Source organism: Spea bombifrons, chromosome 7 (genome assembly GCF_027358695.1).
Source record: "Spea bombifrons isolate aSpeBom1 chromosome 7, aSpeBom1.2.pri, whole genome shotgun sequence".
In the NCBI taxonomy this organism is placed as follows: Eukaryota; Metazoa; Chordata; class Amphibia; order Anura; family Pelobatidae; genus Spea; species Spea bombifrons.
In genome coordinates, this window is record NC_071093.1 from 10,107,453 (window position 1) to 10,129,369 (window position 21,917).

The 21,917-nt window shown below is 37.7% G+C and overlaps 1 protein-coding gene across 1 annotated transcript in view; it reads right to left on the reverse strand.

Annotated features, from left to right (window-relative positions):
• LOC128502403 (sodium channel protein type 2 subunit alpha-like) overlaps nucleotides 1-21,917 on the reverse strand; it is a 72,760-nt gene that overhangs the window by 26,990 nt on the left and 23,853 nt on the right. The window contains exons 2-12 of the mRNA XM_053472218.1: nucleotides 13,855-14,174; nucleotides 11,696-11,814; nucleotides 10,534-10,623; nucleotides 8,497-8,625; nucleotides 6,041-6,132; nucleotides 4,115-4,387; nucleotides 3,473-3,536; nucleotides 2,717-2,858; nucleotides 2,068-2,274; nucleotides 1,472-1,765; nucleotides 510-851 (exon numbers count right to left, since the gene is read on the reverse strand). Of these exons, the coding sequence (XP_053328193.1) occupies nucleotides 510-851; nucleotides 1,472-1,765; nucleotides 2,068-2,274; nucleotides 2,717-2,858; nucleotides 3,473-3,536; nucleotides 4,115-4,387; nucleotides 6,041-6,132; nucleotides 8,497-8,625; nucleotides 10,534-10,623; nucleotides 11,696-11,814; nucleotides 13,855-14,121 (2,019 nt within the window). The 5' untranslated portion in view covers nucleotides 14,122-14,174. The remainder of the gene's footprint in view (nucleotides 1-509; nucleotides 852-1,471; nucleotides 1,766-2,067; nucleotides 2,275-2,716; nucleotides 2,859-3,472; nucleotides 3,537-4,114; nucleotides 4,388-6,040; nucleotides 6,133-8,496; nucleotides 8,626-10,533; nucleotides 10,624-11,695; nucleotides 11,815-13,854; nucleotides 14,175-21,917) is intronic.

Here is a 21,917-nt window from a genome sequence, read left to right on the forward strand (position 1 = left end):
ATACTAAAAGAAGCATAAATAGATGCAAAAATAGACAAAATGGTATAAGGTATAATGCTGGAGAGTATAATGACAGCGCTCTATACAATGAATGTTAATGTAGCTGTTAGCAATGATCTGCCAAGCAAAAGATCTAACAGTTCATTAAGCAAATCTATAATGTATTTCAAGGCAATTAAATAAAGTGCATGTTCTATCCTGAGATCTAAGGCATCCGATTAAGCACTGCTATTAAGTTAGTTGCTAATACACTTTTTAAATAATGCTAATTTGGATTTACTAATTCAAACCTATATGTCATTATTACTTTGGGAACATGTCACATTTTAAAGAAGGTGGGAAATGTCTCCTAAATATCTGAGAATGTTGATATGTAGACCAGCAGGTCACATGATGTCTGGATCCAGTTCTGAAGAAAGAAGATGTGGCGTGGTGATGAGGCACCACCATGTCTAGACTGTTTGAAACTTCCTTACATTGTCATCAGAAGCTGGTTTATCTATTATCACCTCTGGCAGAAGTAGTCCAGTAGGCGAAGTCGGACCAGATGGACCACCAAGCAGGGAGACCACTCCATTGCAATCCACCGTGCTGTGCATCTTCCCATTTGCCGGAAGTTGGGTCTTTGACGCTTTACTGGCTTGACTAATGTTACTGTTCCTCCGTTCAACATGTCTGTGCGGTACAAACAAGGAACCCCTCCTGCTTTCGTTTTCCTCAAACGTGCTGTGTTCATCGTCTGCAAAGTCATTCTCCGATCCCACGTCTTTTGCGCGGTTTCTGAAACTAAATAGGCTGGCTCTACTATTGCGCCTCGGAGAAAACAGAGATCCGCGAATGCTCAGCAAAGACTGAAAGCAAAAGAAAGAACGGTCACAATAGGTTCTCTTCCCATTAAACATTTACTAATTACACAACACAGGGCAAGTAAATACATATAAGCAAACTATGTATGGTCATCTCTCTGTAAATTATGGAGTTTAATGAGATAGGCATGAGCCTATTTCATATCGCAGATGCTTATAGTACACACTTCACATTGTAGGGGTTCAAGTTTCACCTACACATGGTACTAGCCAATTGGCTTTCAAGAGTATAAGTGAAAGTTATGTTCTGTAACGGAGCTTGAATTTGGAGGAAATTATGCTTTTTGGGGAAACAAAATCATATGGTCACTAAGAAAATACTTAGTATACTTAGATGGAAAATGATTTTCAGTGATAATGAAAAGGCAGATAGTTTGTGATGGAAAAGAGATACGGAAAGATAATTAGATTGAGAGGGTGAGAAGGATGATTGTATCCATTTAGAAGATGCTGACTGTAAGGATGGTAACATGTTCAGCAGGTTCCATCACCATCTGCTGTATTGTCTGTGGGTGATGAAATGAAATCCAGCAACAGCTTGAGAACCACTGATTATCCAACCCAGATTTAACGCTTATTGAATGTTACTGTAGTCTACACATTACCTGGTGTGGGGAAGAGAACTTGTTTTCATAGGTCAGTCTGTTTCCTTCTATGGAGAAACGGAATCCTTTCCTTTTTATACTTGTTTCTGATTCAGATTTAGGGAATTTCTCATCGTCTCCCTTTTCGTCCCCTTCTCCCAGCTCTTTTTGTTTCCTTTTCTTTTTCCTGTTCCTTCTGTCTTTGGCGCTTTTTGAACTCAGTTTTGAAGCCTCTGAAGAACTTTCTGAAAGTGGGCCAAACCCACCTTCACAGCTATATTCTCTTGATAAGTTTAGCGCTGCTGCAGCTGCCGCCTGCCAAAAATTAATATGCACAAAACATTGAATACGATGTAGAAATGTAACCAAAAATAATCCAAACAGCACTCTCGTATAAGGTACGTCAACTGTGTAACTTCTCGATTTGGTCATAATAAGACCTAACTGCTCAAAAAGTTCAAATGTGAGAAAAAAGAAGCCATTTGACTTATATCCATATATTGGATGATCTAGATGATCAAGAAAAAAATATGGGTTTATATCTATCCATCTGTCTGTCTGTCTATCTATCAATAGGTTTAGTCTTCATGATAGGGTCCTTTTACGTTATTATGTACCTGGGCTTCCTCCTGTTGTTTCTTTAACTGTTCCAGCATCTGCTGGAATTCTGCTTCCTTCTGTTCAGCTTCCTCCAACGTTGCCTGGTTTTGTTCTTCATAAGCCATGGCAACCACAGCCAGAATCAAGTTGACCAAGTAGAAGGAGCCCAAGAAAATCACCAACACGAAAAAGATCATGTAGGTTTTACCGGCAGCTCGTAGGGTCTGCAAGAAAATACGTATGATTCAAGCATGAAAACAAGTGGCCTCTGCATAATAAAATCTATAGTATCTTTTGATGGATGGATGCATTAAACTCCAGGCAATATTGTCAAACTCATAGTTCTACCCATTGTGTGCCTACAATGGAAACTTCACAGCCAGCTTCCTTCACTTTATCCTGATATCAGGAATAAAAAAGGCTTATTTACACCAAGTATGTCGTGTGTATATGTCAAAATATGACTCTGAAAGGGAGTGAATATGACATCAGAGGTTTCTCCAATACAATATTATTCTATGGAGTAAGGCTGCTAAAGAAACGTGTATAATTCTACATTAACAAGAGTGTATAAGCCAAAAAAGTCTTCAAAAACAGGACTAGATCCCACGTCTTTAAGCGAAAATGTAAAAGAGAATAAAAAAGTGTAAAATGTTAAATTCTCACCAGTTGGTATAAATTTTCCCAGTAATCTTGGGTCATAAGTCGAAACAGGGATAAGAATGCCCAGCTGAATGTATCGAAACTTGTATAACCGTAGTTAGGATTTTTTCCGGTCTTCACGCACATGTATCCCTCGGGACACTGACTGAATAAAACCAATAAAAAAAGTATTATGTGTCTATATATTCAGCCACGTAAGATGAGCTATGTACAGCGCTACAGAATATGATGGCGCTATAGAAACAATTAATATTAATAATGTTAAACATCACTACAACTGAAAACATGGCCTCTATTTATCAAAAGTAAATTATTGCAACATGAGTTGGTATTCATGTGACTGAAGTCACTTTAGCTGAGTTAACCCTTAAATTTTGAGTTGATCAAAACGTATATGGTTACTTAGAGAATGGTAAAAACAGAACATTCTAAAAAAATAAAAAATAAAAAAGACAGTATATTTGATTTTAATTGATACTTTTAATATCAATAGTTCATTTATGAAACAGTATAGAGTGAAAGAACCTCTAACTGCAGCAAACATGGTCCTGTTTGCAAATCTGCCACTAACTGTTTCTAGCAATCACTCTTACAGAAATAATTGGGAAGAGGTCAACGCATAATGGCCTGCTAAATTTACTCTAGGGGCAAAAGCATTGGTTTAATTACAATGTGTTGCATCAGATTACATCACTTGGTTATCTACTTTGTATCAATTGTTCTCATTTGTAATCTTTGAAAACACTAAGTGTTCTTTACCCAGAATCTGAAGAGTTGCCACACAGCAAAAAATCTCTCTGACCTTCCAGTCTATACATATGATCTGTGAAAAGGAAAATATAAATATAAAATACATTTACATATTTATACTTATACAATGTAACACAAGCCCAAAACAAAAACGATTTCATTTTATAATCAATCCAAAGTTCATGGAGATGCACAGTGGAGCAAGAAACTAGGACGCTGTCTCCTTCCCGCTGAACTCATGTTTATTTGTGCATGTTTGCTCTCCTTGGAGGACTCTTGGGTTCTCCCCAAGTGTAACAGGTGTAGCCCTCCATACTCAAGTGTGCCTAGAGGAGTGCAAACTGTACCCCAATGATAAGGATTATAAATGAATGAATAGATGAATATGCCTTAGGCTAGGAAAGTGTCACACATCCGTCTCTCCTCCCCACAGTGTTCACTGAGCCATCTCTGAAGCTCTCTGACTGTGAGTATATAATGTGCCAGGAGATGCCTTCAACCACACACATCTACCACATGAAAAATAGATGAGGAGCAGGTAAAGGGGCGAACGCTAATTATGGAGCTCTTTAGAAATCAGCATATCCTCTAATAATGTCTCACAGTATAACTGCGGTTTCTCTGATAGAAAAATGCTAGAAAAGCTCTTACTTTCATCGTCAACATATTCCTGCCAATTAAACGTGCTGATAGTCCTGTTAAAAAATGTGCTGTTTGCTTCCATTGTGCTGTTGAAGTAGGAAGTGATATTTATTTCATACGATCGAGGGTCTGGTGGCCACAGCAGACATTTGTTTCTTAAGTGTCCCATGAAAAGCTGCAGCCCAATAAGTGCAAATACGCTCAGGCAGAACACTGTGAGAATCATGACGTCTGAAAGCTTCTTAACCGACTGTATCAGGGCTCCCACAATGGTCTTCAGGCCTATGAGAAAAATACGCACATTCTCATTTGTGTTAGTAACTCATTATAAAATGAAATAGAAACAAAAAGTAGTTATATACATCAAGTTACAGTGATGGATTGTGTGCATGCAAAAGCTCAGACAAACACATTAAGATTGACACAAAGCAATTAACACAATGGACAGCCTGAAGCTGGTGAAGAACAGTGAAATGAGTTGAAGAGACGTGGACAATTTTGTGACTGTGTTCTTGTGCGTCACAACTAGTGTTGCACTTCATAAAATGTCTGTCTATTAGAAGGTTGGGGAAGCTCCTTCAAACTGCCCTTCGAGTCTCCCGTGTGGCGGTGAAGAGATTGGTTTCACGTCAATGCCACCTGCTGTGGAATTCCCTTGCAGTCTCTTATCACATATCACATGGGTTTAATAACTTTGTGTAGATATGTTCACACAAGACCTTGGGCTCCCATAAAAGGACACTTCAACTTTCTGATTGCCAAAGCGTTTCTGATATTTCCTGTTTCACATATAGCTTCTGGAACCAAAATTAGTCAGTTAGGTGTCATTTTTCCTGATATATCTATTATTTTATTTTAGCAAAAAGCCATTATGATTTCAAGCATGCTCCAGTAAGGTAGCTGGTAACATTAGAACACCTCTACATGTTTAGCTTTAAATGCAATGCTATCCTAAAACCAGAAACATATATTTGTTTCTCGACTCAACTTGACACTTTAGCCAAACCGTAAATTAAAAAACAAGATGTCTGTACCCAGTGTTTTTTACATTGCATCTTTACTTTTTTGTATGCACAACGATTGCAGTTAATTAAAAAAAAAGAATATTATAAAAACCCCATAATACATTATCTAAAGGAAATTATCAACGCTTGTGTTATTATCTTTTAACTCATCCAGATATGGGAGCCCAACCTATGCTGTTAAAGTTCTCTACTTAAATAAATAAATAAATAAATAAATAGAATCTATTTTGGAAAGGAAATTCATTTCCAAATAGACATCACATGCAGCTACCATGCATTTGTCTGGTATCGTGATTTTGCATCTAGAAAAATGAATTGGCACTGTGTAAAATGTCACAGAATTCATTAATTTTCATTTCAAAACCATACATGGTGCCTACCAGAGCACTCTAATCACATCAAGAATAAAGGTAATCCTTATTCATTTTTTAACGTGGAAAATATCATGTCTTAGAATGCAAATTACACAGACTGTAATAAAATAGCGGATACCCATGCAAGAAAGTGTTTTGAAGTCCAAAAAAACCGCAGTAAATAAAATGCTAAATGCTAAAAAAAAGACAGGAATCTTTATGAACTGCTCCCGATTCCTGCTTTTTTTTCTATTTTTATTTAGTTGTAGCAGCATGAGTGGCAAACAACAAGGCTTTATGCTCAAAAGATGTGAATTAAGACTTCAATGGAGCAGAAAATCCAGCCTACGTGTTTAACCTGGCTCTCACCTGGAATGACTGATATTGTTTTCAATGCTCGGAGAACTCTGAATGTTCTCAATGCTGAGACATTGCCCAGGTCCACAAACTCTGTCACATATCTGTAATAGGGGAGTTCACACACAAACACAATGACAGACACAAAGAAACAGTTGGATGTACAAGGGACCTAGCACCTCACATCAATTACTTCTTACCTGGAATTACAGAAATAGTTTTCAAAGCTCTCAATACTCTGAAAGTTCGAAGAGCTGAAACATTGCCTAGGTTTACAAATTCTGTTACATACCTGTAGAATTAAATCAGAGTTATTCAGGTTTTTCGAATGTTCTATCTCTGTTTGGTCTTCTATAAAAGACCCTTTTCGGACAATTTTGCTTTGATCAATTAGCTGACATGTAATCCTACGGTGTAAAAGGAAGCCGTGCGAAAAGTTCTAGCAAAAAAAAACTCTTACCAAACTGAAAAAAAGTCACTAAAATACAGGATGCCCCTAAAAGGATTCATACTTTATTACAAACATCATTTGTAATAAATGTAATATAATTTAAGGTTGGTAAAAAGCCATTTCAGTTAAGCTCATCCTTTCATATAGAGTTTAAATGAAAAGTGTCCACCTATAAAGATTAGAGGAGCCACCACACCATCTTAAACAGTGAAAGACAAGTTATCCAGTGAGGATTGTAAAGCTCCGGAATGCACAGCTTGTATACAGTGCACAGTACTACTGATTTATATGATATAACCTGTAGTATTAGGACAGACGGGACTTCTGATGTCCAACAACAACTACGGGATGAAAGGTGGCTCATTCTTATCTATAAACAGTGCAACAAGACAAGACAACAGAAAATATACTATTCTGCAGCACGATTGACCACAGCCATTTAATGTACCATTTAGTGTACCTATCTAATTTATTTTACTTTATTACTAGTTAACCACTTCAGGGATCACTGGTACCAGATGACAACTAAACTGACTTCTGTCACCGTGTCCCATCAAAGTGTCCGTGACATGGCCTGTGGAAGTCCACGGGATTTAAAGGCCTTTGGTCCAATATTCATTACAATGCTTGTTGTCTGTCCCTGGTCCACAACAACCACAGCACACCATTAATCTCCAACATTTTTTGGTCATATCTGAATAATTTCAAGATGACCTAACCCCTAAACCACACAAAAATAGGTTCTACTTCATCCTCATATTATATGAGGATGAAGCAGTGCCCACTAATCAACAGTACCCACTAATCTGATGAACGACCCCCCAGTCTATTTCTCTTAAAACCAGCCGATTTTTCCTTTGAGGACTTGGCATATTTATCCCATTAACAGAAAATCAGCTTTGCGTTCTTGTGACAGGCCTATTTTAAATCCAAGTTACACTAATAGTTGTAGAAATTTTCGCACGCTTCAGGTCTATCAAAATTCCACTGTTTGTTCGCTCTACAATGCGTGTTTTCCTGGAAACATAAGTAATTTAATAAACTTTTTTTGAGCTATAAATGTAGATTCTAACCTGCGTAACTAAAGTAAGATGGCCATCTTGGATTTTTTTCTTCTTCAATAAAGCTATATAAATATACATCCTTACATGCACCAGGGTATAGAATATGAAGTAAAAACTGAAGATATTTCTGGTTTCTAGCATATACTTTAACATATTTTACTAACATTTTTGAAGTCATGTCTGGATTTTTTTCCCCCATACAATGGAAATTATAAGTAATTATATAATATGTCTTAAATCTTATGTTCTGTGGAATATTCCTATTCTTTTTACATACAGGGTATGATTAGTGAAACTTATGAATATAAGGAATATTAACCTTAGGACATCTTGCGTCCTTTACTTACGATTAAGAATCTTAGTCAATAATAGTTAAATAAAGTGGTTATACACTTCAGGACACCTAAACCACGGTAAAGATTACCGTAAAGCCACATTTCTAAAATAAAGGCCCTTCAATGCTAGAGTGTTCCAGGCTTGCGTGACATGCAAAGAAAGGTAAAGTAGAACTTTCAGAAAATGTACTATGGGTAAGATTTATTTACATACTGGACATCACCTTTGTAAATATGAAGAACCCTTGTTGAGACTCTTAGGCCGTGATCTGTGATTTAAACTGCAGCCGAGCTGGGTATAATATAATGGGCTAAGGTTTAGCTGTAAGATTTAGAATCTAACATTTGATGTAGCTAGATGATGTTTGAATTTGTTAACTCAGCATTCCCTCATTCCTATTAGTTGTCCAAAGACTCAGTTGACCAGAACTGTCCGCAGAACACAAGGTTGTTGCATAGGTTTTGCCAAACATAATAAAATAAGGTTGAAAAAAGACTTAAGTCCATCAAGTTCAACCCTTCTACCTAACTTTCCTAACCATCTTAACATTACTTTAACACTGAACATGGTATGGAAAAATGACTTTGTTAAATTGTTGAGTTAATATTAAAGTAGTGGTATCCACCACATGCAAATGTCAAATCAGTTTGACAAGGAATGCGAGTCCATGCCCTGAACAGACACCATGCACTCCATTCAAATAAATAGAATAAAATGCTCTGGTTTAAACAAAGGGTGTTGAGGGTCAAGTTAAATTTATTATGTTTATTATCTATATATAAAAAAATGACAGTACGATACTTACGCCATAACAATGACACTGAAATCGAGCCAGTTCCATGGGTCCCGAAGAAAGGTAAAGCTTTCTAAACAAAAGCCTCTTGCAAGAATTTTTATGAGAGATTCAAATGTATAAATTCCGGTGAATGTGTACCTGGGGGAAAAAAGAAGGGCAGCATATTTGTTTTTAAAAACACTCAGCCTTAATTCAGTGAATACTTATGTAAAGGAAATTCTAGACCAAAGATAAGATTAATATCATTATTTACATGTTTATAAGGCTTAATTTGGAAAAGCTAACCATTATTTATGTTGATAAATAAAAAAATAATGCACTTGGAATGTAAAAATATTTGGCAGCCTAGAAATCATGAAGTAGAATCCCAAAGAAATGGGATTATTTGGAGAAGAAGGTAGAATTTAGATAAAAACAATTTTTCATTTTCATTGAGGGTAGTGTTCAATAAAATCGATTGTCTGACAGTGTTCTTCCCTGAAACCAGTCTAAAGGTAAATTAGATTTTAAAAATGTGCTTTAAATTAAATTAGTCAAAGGCTTTATAAAAATCCCAATCAACCATCTTATTTTATTGCAAGTAAGCTGAAGAAAAAGAAATTTGTGAGTTTTAAACAATACAACCAAATATATAAATATTTAATTCTGTTTATAAAAAAAGGAAGACTTTCATGGTTTGTGTATTTGATGATTTCTAAATTTATTATACATTTTATTCAATACATTTATTCTAAAATTTTAACTTTATAGTAAAAGTCACCTTTTGTTACCCAATTGCTGTTCGATGACACTTTTAAGTATGTATGATGATAAAAAATATTACACACTACTAGATCCAAGCTAGAGAATCACAGCGACATACATTTCATATATCAGCCTGGGTATTATTACTCTGTGAGTTCATTTCAAACATGTTTTGTATGTGCACCTCCTTGCTCTCTTGTACATTTCAGTTTTGAACTGCCCTTGTGGCAGAATCAGACTGGTGTGTTGGTGGAGATTTTTCCGAGCAGGGATTGCACCATAGGACAGGCTATTAGGCAGCTGTCCAGCCTCGTTGAGTTAATCTCAACCTTGTTTTATATGGTAAAATGTGAATTCGTTTAGTTATTGTTTTTTAATTCTACTGGATTGAAGAAGTACCGGTAAGAAGTACCTGAATCTGGTTTTGACTTTTGCTAACTTAATTAACTTTTAAAATTATTACCACTTGCACTGGACTGGCAAGGAAAGAGATAATGCATGTGTACAACATTTGGAGTACCATCCCAAGCGATCATCGGCTACTTTGTTCAACCTTAAAGTGAAGAGCCACATGCTCAGCAGTGCTTTTCTCACCAAACCACTCTGCATAGCCCAGGGATTCTGTGGCTTATCAACCATAAAAATAATACACATCTCGCAGTGGTGTATTCTGGCTGGGTGTTGCCATTGGCCTGACCAATGGTAGCACTCTAGCCCCCCAAAGCTTACATCTGAAGATACGTCCTCTATGCTAAGTACTGGGATATGATCTTATATCTTGGTATGCCACTTCTTAAGGACTCGCGGTGCCAGTAAGATTATTATGAAGGCTTTGCCAATGACAAGGAAGACCCCTGATCTCCCCAACCGGGTCATAGGGCAGCAAAGCAGTGGGGATGCCTTTTTCCTAAGCCCCATTTCTACAATAAATCTCTGTATGCAGAACACATCAGACATACAACTCAACCCCTTTAACTAATCTCTTAATGTACTATGTTTTTTTTTTTTACAAAATTGGCATTTGCCATTGAGGTGGCTTTGAAGGGCAATGGACTTTATTGAATCACATCCTACACTTTTCTTCACAGTTGCTTCTCCAAGATGAAAACGTGCGGAGAGCCAATGAAATTAAATGGCCAACAGCACTTAGAATTCTCCAGGGAATCTACTCTTCATGTATCACTAAGCAACCGGTGCAATTACTTAGAAATGTACAGAGCTGAAGGCACTAGACAATGCTGATAGGAATATCAACCTTCTTCAATGCAAAATAATGTACAGGATAAAGTAAAGCATACTTACTCTACATTCTTTGTCCATTCAGGAGGGCTGCTCATTGTCATGAACACACAGTTGGTCAAAATAGTGAACATAATGAGCATGCTGAATAATGTATATTGTTGTTAAGGAAAAAGTAGATACAGAAATTATATATATATATATATATATATATAGCGCTAGCACATATATACTTAGTGCCTTATTACAGTTTACAGTATAAAAAAGGTAAGGTAAGGTAAGGTAAGGTACGATTAAAGTGCAGACATTTACAAAGTACAGCCATAACACAGACATTCTGACTGGGGTGCAATTATCCCTCAATTTAAAATAATTTAATAATATATATTTATATTCTCCATAAGTAGGACCTGAAAAAGATTGTTTGGGATAGAATGAGTCAGATCTCCAATGCAGAGTGGGATTTAAAGATATTCGTACTGGAGCACACATGAGTTAATTATTGTTAATGAGTCACTTGTGCCGATGCAGAGTTAGGCGTAAGTTGGTCCCTTGGTAAGATAGCACCACCTGTGCATGTCAGATGAGATCACTGGATGTTTATGTCAAAAGCACTGTCTATCAAGCTTCTCCATTCTAATTGATAGGACTTGAAAACCTATCCATGTTTTAATGCATTCTCACGAAAAAGGGTAAATTGCAGACTTCTTAACTAGTTGTGACAGCTTCTCTTCTGCATCTGTCATAGAGCTAAATTCTCCCAAAAATTCACACTAGTGATTCTACAGTTCATTTCTAACCTGCAAGGTGTTGAGGACAGGATTAACTGGCTTCAAGGCTTTTTTGGGGGATTGCATGTTATCTAAATAAAAAGAACCCATTCTGGAAGAAGGACAATTATACCCAAGGCAAAAGAACAGTGTCATACTTTGACAGTGCTGGTTCTTTGCATATTGATCTCTATGGATGTACTTATTTCTGGCTCGTAAGAGAAATATCAAGCTGGCTCTCAGATTTGTCCAGTTGGCTCCTAACTTGTACACGCATTTGTCTAGACCTGCCATATACAGTATAGGCTGCAGACCTGTTTCTCTTAAGATAATTTTGTCACAGCGACATAGACCATTAGTACCATAATGCATCAAATAGAAAACCATATTAGAAACCAGAAGTTAAGCAAATTAGGTGTGAAACTTTATATTTTGAACAGGTTTGCAAAGGATATGAATGTACCAAAATCTTAATAGCTATTCTTCTAAGAGGATTGAAAGGAGTTAAAATGTACAAGGCAGATGTGGCACTGAAACGGAAGATTGCCTTCCCTCTATTCAATACTATAAAAGTCTGAAAAAGAAAAAAAATTAAAATCGTTAGCAAAAACATGCAATGAGAAACAGAAAGCCAAAACTGAAAGCACAACATGGCAACCTTTAGCTATAGTATTTAGTATTCATTAACCCTATATGTTTGCTGGGGTGAACACGAATATTATATACATTCATTGTTTTACTGGGTTCTGCCCATATGGTGTGAGGAGCACCCCAACCTGTTATGAGACGGGTATATCAAGAAGTCAAAAACTGTTACAGTGTAAAAACATCTATGTCATTCTTTCTCATATCACATTGTAGCACTAGGGCTTATTTAGGAGACCAGAGCTATACTAAGATATTCTCAATGAAATATATCTTTAAATAACTCAGGAGACATACATAAGATAAACATAATAACGCTTCTGTAAGATTAAATGAAGATACAAATCAGGGTTAACAACATAAATGACAGATAGGGATAAAGCCGTTAAGAGTTTTTGGCTAGTGTTTAAGGAACTGCAGCTGACATTTCCCTCATGGGTACTTGCCTGTTATCTCCCTGCCTGTTATCTCAACGGCAGTCTTTATATTTCTGTTAAGACAACGGACAGAGCTAGTCCTTTAAGCAAATAACAGATAAGAACCCCCTTATGCCGTTTTATGAGGGTCAAACAGGAGAAGGAGCTATAGCACCCAAAACATAGATCTCCTCCATCTCTTCGACTAAACCACAGCAAGGGCCTACATCCCACTGGCAAACTTGTGTTAGAGGGAATGGAGGCTAGAATGTCCTAGCAGGTCCAGGACTTCAACCATCAATGTTTACCACACTGACCAATGGAAGGCTACCAACAATCAGGGGCAAGTCCTACTCAGTACCCCAATACTAAAAGACATTTAGTGACAGTATAATTTGCACTTCCCCGGCCAGTTCAACTCACATTCGCCTGAAAGAACTTAATAACAAACTCATAAAGATGCCAGTAAGGATCCAGTCAGGGTATACATTCTGTCCAAAGTAGTCATTATACTAGAAAACCCTTGAGGCTTTTTGTGGAACTACAAGTAAACCACACAAAGATACTTCAGGCAGTGGCCCAAGATCTTCAAATAAGTGTAGGTCGGGTGTCAATTCCCCCCCTGCCCTCTTTGCCATTCTCCCCTCAAGTAACTTTAGGGCCTGTGTTGTCAGAAGGAGGTTTTATATTGAGAAGCTGCATATCTACTATCAGAAGGTAATTTTGGGTAATTTACTGCATTAAATTACCAGTACATTCTATCTCCAATAGTTCTGTACATGTAAGTCAGTTTTCCAATTGGACATTTAATATTTGGGGGTCTCCACCACACGTGCTTTTAAGGGGCATATTTCTCATTCATGAAGAGACTTAGCCATTTGATTAAACGACCTGTGTCCAAATTGGTATAGGCTTATTTCTTACTTTGCTAGGGGACCCCAAGGAGCGTTTAAAGAGGCAGAATCTATAATTAGTGTTCTGGAGAATTCCCCTGGGGAACGTTATTTAAATTTCTGTCTGCACAATGCAGAGACAAACAGTTCAACGTTTCTCAAAGGGAATTCTCACCGTCTCTTCTGATATTAACAGCAGATCGCTTTGATATCAAACTACAATCCTTGATGTAAGGAGGGGATGGGTTGTAACACTAAGGCTCTAAGTTAGGTATTGGTTACTGTTGTTGATACTTTTTGACGTAATATAACAATATATGCAAGATATATATATATGCCGGAAATATTCCGAGACCCTGGGGGTCATTGAGCTCCTAAATATTTAGGTCTAGGGTAGAATATGCAATGTTCTTTGCTACACTTCTTACCATACACACATACTAATCTCTGTGAAACAAGAGGGCAGTGTGAAAGTTCCTCCAATACTAGGTGCTGTTGATGCGGTCGCATAATCAGCTATAAAAAAACTGGTGGCCACATGCTATGGCTACCAGTAAGGATTACTAAACCATATTAAATAACCAATCCTGTGGCAAAGTGTGATTTCTTGTATGTCTTCTTCTGGTTTAGAAATAGGCATATTCAATAACTGAAACTTACTTTCTGATTCATATAATAGGGATCTAGGTCCTCCAGTGGTGTTGACACCATTCCTGGTGGGATGTCGCCATATATAAATGGCAGACTTTTGCCTGCTTCCAAGTCACTGCTTGGCTTCGGGCCACTGTCATCGTCGTCATCTCTGTGTTCTTGTTTGGGCTTCTTAGCTTTTTCCTCTGCAATCCGTTTTTCAATAGCCTCAAGAGATTCCCTGGTGAAATAGTGGAAGCTGTCAGGTCCTGGTGGTACAAGTCGTGCCTGTGCCATATTTTCATCCTGCACCTTTTATTTCACTATTCAGGCCCTTTCATAATGGAAACCTGCAAAAGACAATAAAGCAGAGTGTAACTTGCAATGGGCATAATAACACGCATAGGAAGACTTAAACAATATCGCTCATCATCAAGGATAGAGGCCCCATGAAATCCTTCAACCACACAGCTGCAGTAAGACACCTTCTCGGCTGATGATTTGCAACAATGATTGGCTAACTGAAGCAGCCAATCAGTGTCAGGAAAGCACTCCCATTTAAATCAATAGAAGTGCTTTCCATGAATGTACATGAGGTTCTCATTATAAACGGCCTCCCCTTGTGATGCATCTCCTACATGGAAAATGGGGGGGGGGGGCAGGGAAATATCAAATGCATATGGGGCATTCCGCAGAATATCTTCATGCATTTGCAAAAGGGACACTACATTAATTTAAAGTGAACACACTATAGGATTTCATTTAAATGCTATATAGCCGTATGGAAAAAGGTATGGGCGATCTGTATTGATTCCTTCAAAATATATTTTATTGTTTTCTTCTGAGACTGATTCAAATACCATCACCTTAAGAAATCTATATTATTTTAGATGTCCTTCAATCGGTTTTCTACAGTATATTATTATAGCCTGCTCATATATAACAAATGAAAGCCCTTTTCGCATAAATGTCTATGCCCCATTTTCTGCAGCACTGTATTCTATTAGAACCGAGACCTTAAATGTTCTCTGAGAAGCAGAACGCGTGCTTCATACAGCAGGCTCGCCGCTCTTACATGGATTCACAGGTTGCTGGGGCCTGCAGCGCTTCCTATCATGCATATGTTAATGCACCTCATTGCTCAGGCGTATTGTGGAATTCCAGCTGTTGCCAGGCTGTGGCTCCATCCGCCATCAGCTAGTAAATGTCTGGCTGACAGTCATGGGAGCAGTGGTGCACTCCTGTTATTCAATTCCTGGAATCTCCGACTATTTGCTGGGTATGAGTGTATCACGTTGTTCTACAGCAATAAAACCCACAACAACGTGCATATGAACAGCAAGTTGTGTAAATTTGTTTATTTTCTAAATAGTCATCCCGAGGTCTCCATGTCATATAATACTGTTGGTAACGTCTGCCCCTTGCCGTGCATATAATCATACTCCTTGGTAGAGATATCATGCATGTCCTGCAACATGCATGCATTAGGTATATACCTATAATAATTTTGGAGGATATATGGCTAAAAGATGGAATGAAAAGAGTTGTGTAAAATTCTCAAACTGGACCAAGGTTTTAAGTTATGCATTATGGGAAAATAATAACAATGGATCATGCATGTTAAATGGTATCGATTGAAGAACCTTGGAGAACATTGAAGAACACGGATCTATACAGCACAAGTTGGTAGCATTGCATTAACATTAGAATAGAATAGTATTTGTTTACTGCATGTACGGTGACATTACATACATTAAAGCAAACTGTCCCGATGATTTTGTGCGATAAATTCTCTGCAAAAGGAAAAGGGGATTTCACAGGCTGTTGCATAGTAGCAGTTTATAAACATTTGGCCCAAGGCTTGAATTTGTTCGCTATTACAGGACTTTTTCTAAATCATTGCAGCACATAATCAGCATTAAAAAGTCACTTGGGCATGTATGCAAATAGATGCCTTTGCATTATAACAATGCTAGAAAGTAAACAGAGTTTAACATAAGGCCAGTACTGACTGTATGCAGGATAAATGAGAATTATTTTCTTGTCCTTGTGCTCATACTGCTCATACTGCTATACTTCAAAAGATAATCATGCTATACTTTTGAACTTCAACCCCAAAGCATGTTTTTTTAAGGATACCTCCAAACTGCCTTGATTTATGCAACAAGTAGGTAGAGAGGGTAGTTCACACTTCACAAGGTAAATATTGGCCAATGGTGGGAAAGAAGCGAAGTAAGGAGTGTCTATTAAGTAGTGTAGTCCAGACACACACGTAAATTATACACACAGGTTGGAAATGAAGTCCTTGTTACTCTAGAGACCTTGGTGACTACATGTGTAACTCCAGGGAAACATATAAAAAGATGTATCAGGTAAAATCCCCAAATGTTTAAATCAGAGCATGCCAGGGGTCAATTGCCCCCATTGCGAGCCCTCCGCTGCCTACACCTGGTATAGTTTCCATTTGGCAAAGGAAGGTGTTGGCAATGCAACCCTTTCATAAGTCATGACTGAATGGCATATCTCTGTGCAGTAAAGACACCAGGAACTTGAAAAGGGCCAATGGCGGCATAGACAAACTGCCCACAAAACAATCCTGTAACAACACATTTCTAAATGTTTACGCTTTTCACGTAAACCAATACAAGGAAACTCTTGATGTTTGTTTCAACAAACCTGGCATTTTACATTTTCAAAACTTTACATTTTTAACATTTATTGAATGTTCCTCTATCTTAGATTCTTTGTGCCTATGGATTGCAAAATGTAACTTATTACTTATTGATTGAGTGCATTATTTATTGGCAAAAACATCAACGTATGACTTTCTTTATTTGAAAACTTAATGATGCAAATCTTGTAAACCAAAGCTTAGTCCCTTTTTTGCTAGAATACCTTATATTATGAGTTCACATCAAATTAAAAGAAATACAAACAAATGGTGGCTCCATCTGCGGCTAGCTCATACTCTTCCATAGTCTTCACACTCCACACTCACTCTCTATATGTGCCCTTTTCATGCTTTGAGTACTTTTATGGAAAATATCAGGTCATCAGCAGTAGTATATTTTCTCCTGGGTGGTAGTTTGGGGGGCAGCAGTCTCTGTCATGCATTATCAGGTATAGGTTACCCTATTGGACCATTGGGCTCCCTGGCAGGCCACAGCTCAATCCTTGTAACTGTCCCACTTATATGACTCTGCACAAAGAGGATGGGCAATGCAAGGAATACATACTAGAGGAGCCCTTTGCAGAGGAGCAGCTGGGGGCCTCTGTCCTAGATTTGAACACTTCTCATTAAATACATTGCAACCAGTCAATTCTGTAAATCTGACCCAGATTATATGGGTAAAATATACAACTATGGGTTTGGGTAACTATGCCTAAAAAGAATGGCTTGATATACTCTATCAAAGATTTTGTGTTTACCATTTTTTTAAGGACAGTCAGTGAGAATTAGAAATACAGATTTTTGGTTCAGATTCACTGATCACTCACAGTAAAGAGTAAAAAGCCCGAGGGTCATTAAATCCAGCTGAACTAAAAAGGCAGATCTGAGAGTTTACCCAGTAAACAGTTGAGCAACAGAATATTGTTACATCAGTCATGAGGATTAGTCAATGTATTAAATGAGAGAAGTGGAAATAATCTAAAACTGTAGGAATAACCCAGAAACATTGTATTAGTCCCAGTATATTAGCTGCCACTAAAAATTTCATCTTGCTACTATAAATAATCAACACTGTTTTCCAGCATGAGTCCATATTCAGTGTGCCTGACAACCTTGGATGATATGTATCTAGGGTGCACATATAATGACTGGGAAAGGTATGGCATCATTTTCTAAGATGGTTTTGCATAGCTGTTGAGGAAGATTATTGGATGCAAGTAATTTTGGCATGTAACCATCAAACATCCCACAGAACACAGGTACTGATGTTGTGGGGTATACCCAGTACCTACAGTAATTCTCAAACATAGGCTGTATCTATGTTTTTTTATTTTTTAGTTGTTGTAATTGGTTACGAATAGACCACAGTCACGCTAAATGTCTGGTAAACACCCCTAGCAAGGCCTTTACCATGCAACCTAAATCGCTGATACCCGCTGATATTCATCCTCCTACTAATAGCCTATATGTTTTATTATACTTTCTTATTATTCTTCTGCCCTTTTAAAGAACACTCTTGGGTAAATGTTTTTGCATGATTTAATGATAAAGATGCAATTTTCCCATGCAAATGACTGTCAGCATGGCTGTAAGATGCAGAGAGAAAAATTTAATAGAAAACCAGCTCTGGCAACATGCTTGGATGAATCAGATCATTCCCCGGGCTATTCCGGCCAAGACACTTTAGAAATTAATAAATAAATAACCAATGTAGTTAAAGAACGAATGCCATTTATGTCCAATCAAAGTTATTATTGGTGTATAAGCAAAGCATACTGCCCTATCCCCCATATAAGGTGGCTTAGAACAGTTTTCACACATTCTCTTTATAGATATTAAATTCATATGGTAAATATGGAATGCATTAGTGAAAAATAAAAATCTGTATTATGTTAATGGAAATAATTTGGTACACAATAGACAAACAAAAAGGCATTTAGGGTCATAAAAATATACTTTAAAACATTTATAGAATAAGAGTTTAAGTGGGGTTCTTATAAGGACAACCTGGCAAGGGATGCAGATGAAAGTTCTGAGCCTGAATTGGGATGTTAATAATTGTATCCAGGTCAGCACCCCCAGTTGCACCTTCCACGGCCGGTATTTGGCTATGCCTAGGCCTAGGCTGACTAGGAGCTAAACTTGTCATAATTCACACTCTTTTGATGAAACCATTCAATAAAAAAATCTGCCTAAATACTTGCCTCAAATGCCGTTTTTGTCCCTGCCATTAGACGACCGAGATCACTATCGATACATATGTTTTCCCAGTTCGATGCCTGACCACAGGTTTCAGTAAACGAGTCTTAATTGAGCTTTAGTTTAAAATAAAGGTTGTTCGAATTGTGTTGTCTTGATGTTTCAGGTCTCCAAAGCGGGACACCTCTTTTTGGGGGTGTGGTTGGGAGCAGAGAAGGGTGGGGCAAGAGGCAGGAAAGGGTGGGGCAAGAGGCAGGGCTGGGGCTGTGGCTGCTTTCAAGGTCATTGCTACTTTACAGGGAGTTACCGTGGAAGCAGGCAAACAAGCTGACCTTTTACAATTATTTCCATGGATGTGACTTTCAAAATTTCACCCGGACTTAGCCTTCTCCTAACACTCTACGCCAGTGGGATCTTTGAAAGAATATAAATTCAATGAGCACTTTAAATTAACGAAGCTGAGCACTAGCGACTGTACTCGAAATACACCCAAGATCCTCCCAAAGTTTAGGAACCGTTACTATGGCCCCCCCGAACCATGGGATTAGTCAACCTTTTTAACTCATCACGCCATCACGATTTTCCAAGCTCATCTGTAAAATGTAACAGCTCTTGTGATACATTGTTTTCACTATTTCAATTAATGCATTTGGTAATATTTCCTGAAAGCAAGACTATTTTATTGATATTACATACGCAAAATGAGCCATAAAACATAGCAAAAGCTTTGCATTTTTGTTGAAAAACAAAATAATAATTTAATTCTGAGAAATTGATATCTGCTTGGCTGTATTTGCAATAATAAACGGAGACAAGGAGAATGGGCGGCTGTTTTAAGCATATAGAAATCATGAAGTGCTATGTAATTTAATATGGATATTTCCAATACATAGAATCTATTTTTAAAGTACTAGGCTCTCCGTTTACAATTGAAAAGTGTTCTTCACTTTAACCTTTTTTTCCCGAAACGATGGCTTTTACGAGCTTAACTAATTCTTAAATTGATCTGACTCTGTTGGCATGGTGCATGTGCTAATTATAGCAGTAGGATTTCCTCTTAATCCATTTTTACATGAAATTATATGTAGGGGAGACTTACAAATAAATAATGCTTTGCTGGTTATATATGTAACGACTTAAAATAGAGTTTAAAAAAAACATATTTTGATAATGAAAAATTAGCTCCGGCAGCCAGGTTTACATGACGTTGTCATAAATATTTTAGAAAAAAGCAGAGACAATACTGTATTTTAAAAATGAAAGACAAAAAGTCCTAAGAGGGTGTTTTGGAACATGTGATTATGGGAGGTGTTCGAAGATCTAATAATTATCTGTGTACAAAACAGAATAATATATACATGAAGCATCCTTTTGATGGTGCCACTCATTGGTCATGATGAAACTTAAGTAGCTAGGTCATGGTGACTTCACAATTACCACTAATTATAGGGGTACTGGAGACTACTTGATGTAGTCCAGGATCTCTGCCACCTGAAGATGTAAAACCTATGAAAACTCAACTTACAGAAGATGGGAACTTGTTTTTGGACGAACTTTGATGAACATTCCAACTCGCAGTCCCATGGAGTTTCTTGGTATACACCATATAAAACAGGCCAAGCTTGAGATTTGCTGGCTTTGGCCTCATTCACCAATATGAACTTATTTAGAAAAAAAAAAGAAGTACTCTGTGATGCAAGAAGATCCAGCACACTGTCAGTTTCAGACTCTAATCTACACTTACCATTTCTAACTATTACTCTCTAAGCTTTTTTAAAGAAAGTACATCAGAATGTGAAATAATTCTTATTTTCCCCTTTGCAGTTGTTGCTTTATGTCTTTCTACTAGAAAGTAATAGTCACAAGAAGCAGATTCTACATATATATATATATATATAATCATCGGCGCATTTCTTCCTTCAGGCTTAGCAGGGCTGACTTCTTATTTACAAATGAAGAGTCAAAATACAAGGGAATTCCATCCCTGATCCTCGAGCTAAAAAAAACTCATTGATGACCTGCTGTAGAAAGGGATCTTTAAAATGATGTACGATGGGTTCCCACCATAGAGTAGTAGGAACAGCAAATAGTAAAAAAAATAATAAAAAAGTAGGTTTTGTTTATTGCAGTAGTTAACTATTGAGGCTCTATGAAGTTTACATGCTTGAAGAAGTCATTCTCTAAGTAATAAATGACTCAACCATAATGAAAGAAGGCTTTAAATTGATTTGGGACCTACAAAGAGAAACATCCCACACACTCTAAGCACTTTTTTTATCTCCGCTGTTTCTTTTTAAAGCAACATCACCCACTCATTAGAAAGATAGTGACGAAACCTTTTAACAGACCCTGGATGCATTACATAATAGCTTTGATCTAGGGGCTGATAGATCTGTGTAATATATTATTTATTTTGAATTAACTTAACCCCTATATAGACAACAAAAATATATGTGCATCTACTTTAGTGGCCATTTATGTATCTATCTTGGGAGTTTTTAAAGGTGGAGAATGTTGAGTTTCAGATATAGGGATAAGAATGTAAAAGACCATTGAATGTCTGGTTTAACTCGGCGCTGAAAACTCAGAGATTTACTAACCTTTCCGTGTTCTAGTATGCTGTAACCTGGAGCCCCATTGAACCCTAGAGAAGCTCATTGTATCCGTTTTCCAGCAAGTTTTGATCATTTTGGTAAGCTTAAAATAAATACTAACCTAGTTCTCATTATTGGGAACTCTGTGAGTAAAGCCAGATGTTTAACCTCCTTTTGGCCGGTCAAGGGACATCTCCCTACCTGGGCCATGATCCACACTGCCTACCAAAGTGGGACAGTGGAGCAGCTGCCCGGGACAGCAGGACAGTTTGACCTGAAAAAACCAGGACTGGTGCGAGGTATGCTTACCAATAATATATTAAAATGCTCCCATTTTTAGGATTGCTTTGGAGTGTAATCAGGGCCGGCCCTATAATGGGGCAGACTGGGGCAATTGCCCCAGGCGGCACTTTAGAAGGGGCGCTTTTTTTTTTTTTTTTTTTTTTGAAGCGGAGGAGAGAGAGAGGGGCACCGAGTGGTTTTCGCTTACCCGCTCGGCGCCCCTCTCTCTCTCTCTCTCTCCTCTGCGGCGAGTCTCCCTGTTCGGTCCCGGTGCCGGCTTGTAATGCAGAGCGCCGGAAGTGACGTCAATTTCCGGCGCTCAGCATTACAAGCCAGCACCGTGGCAG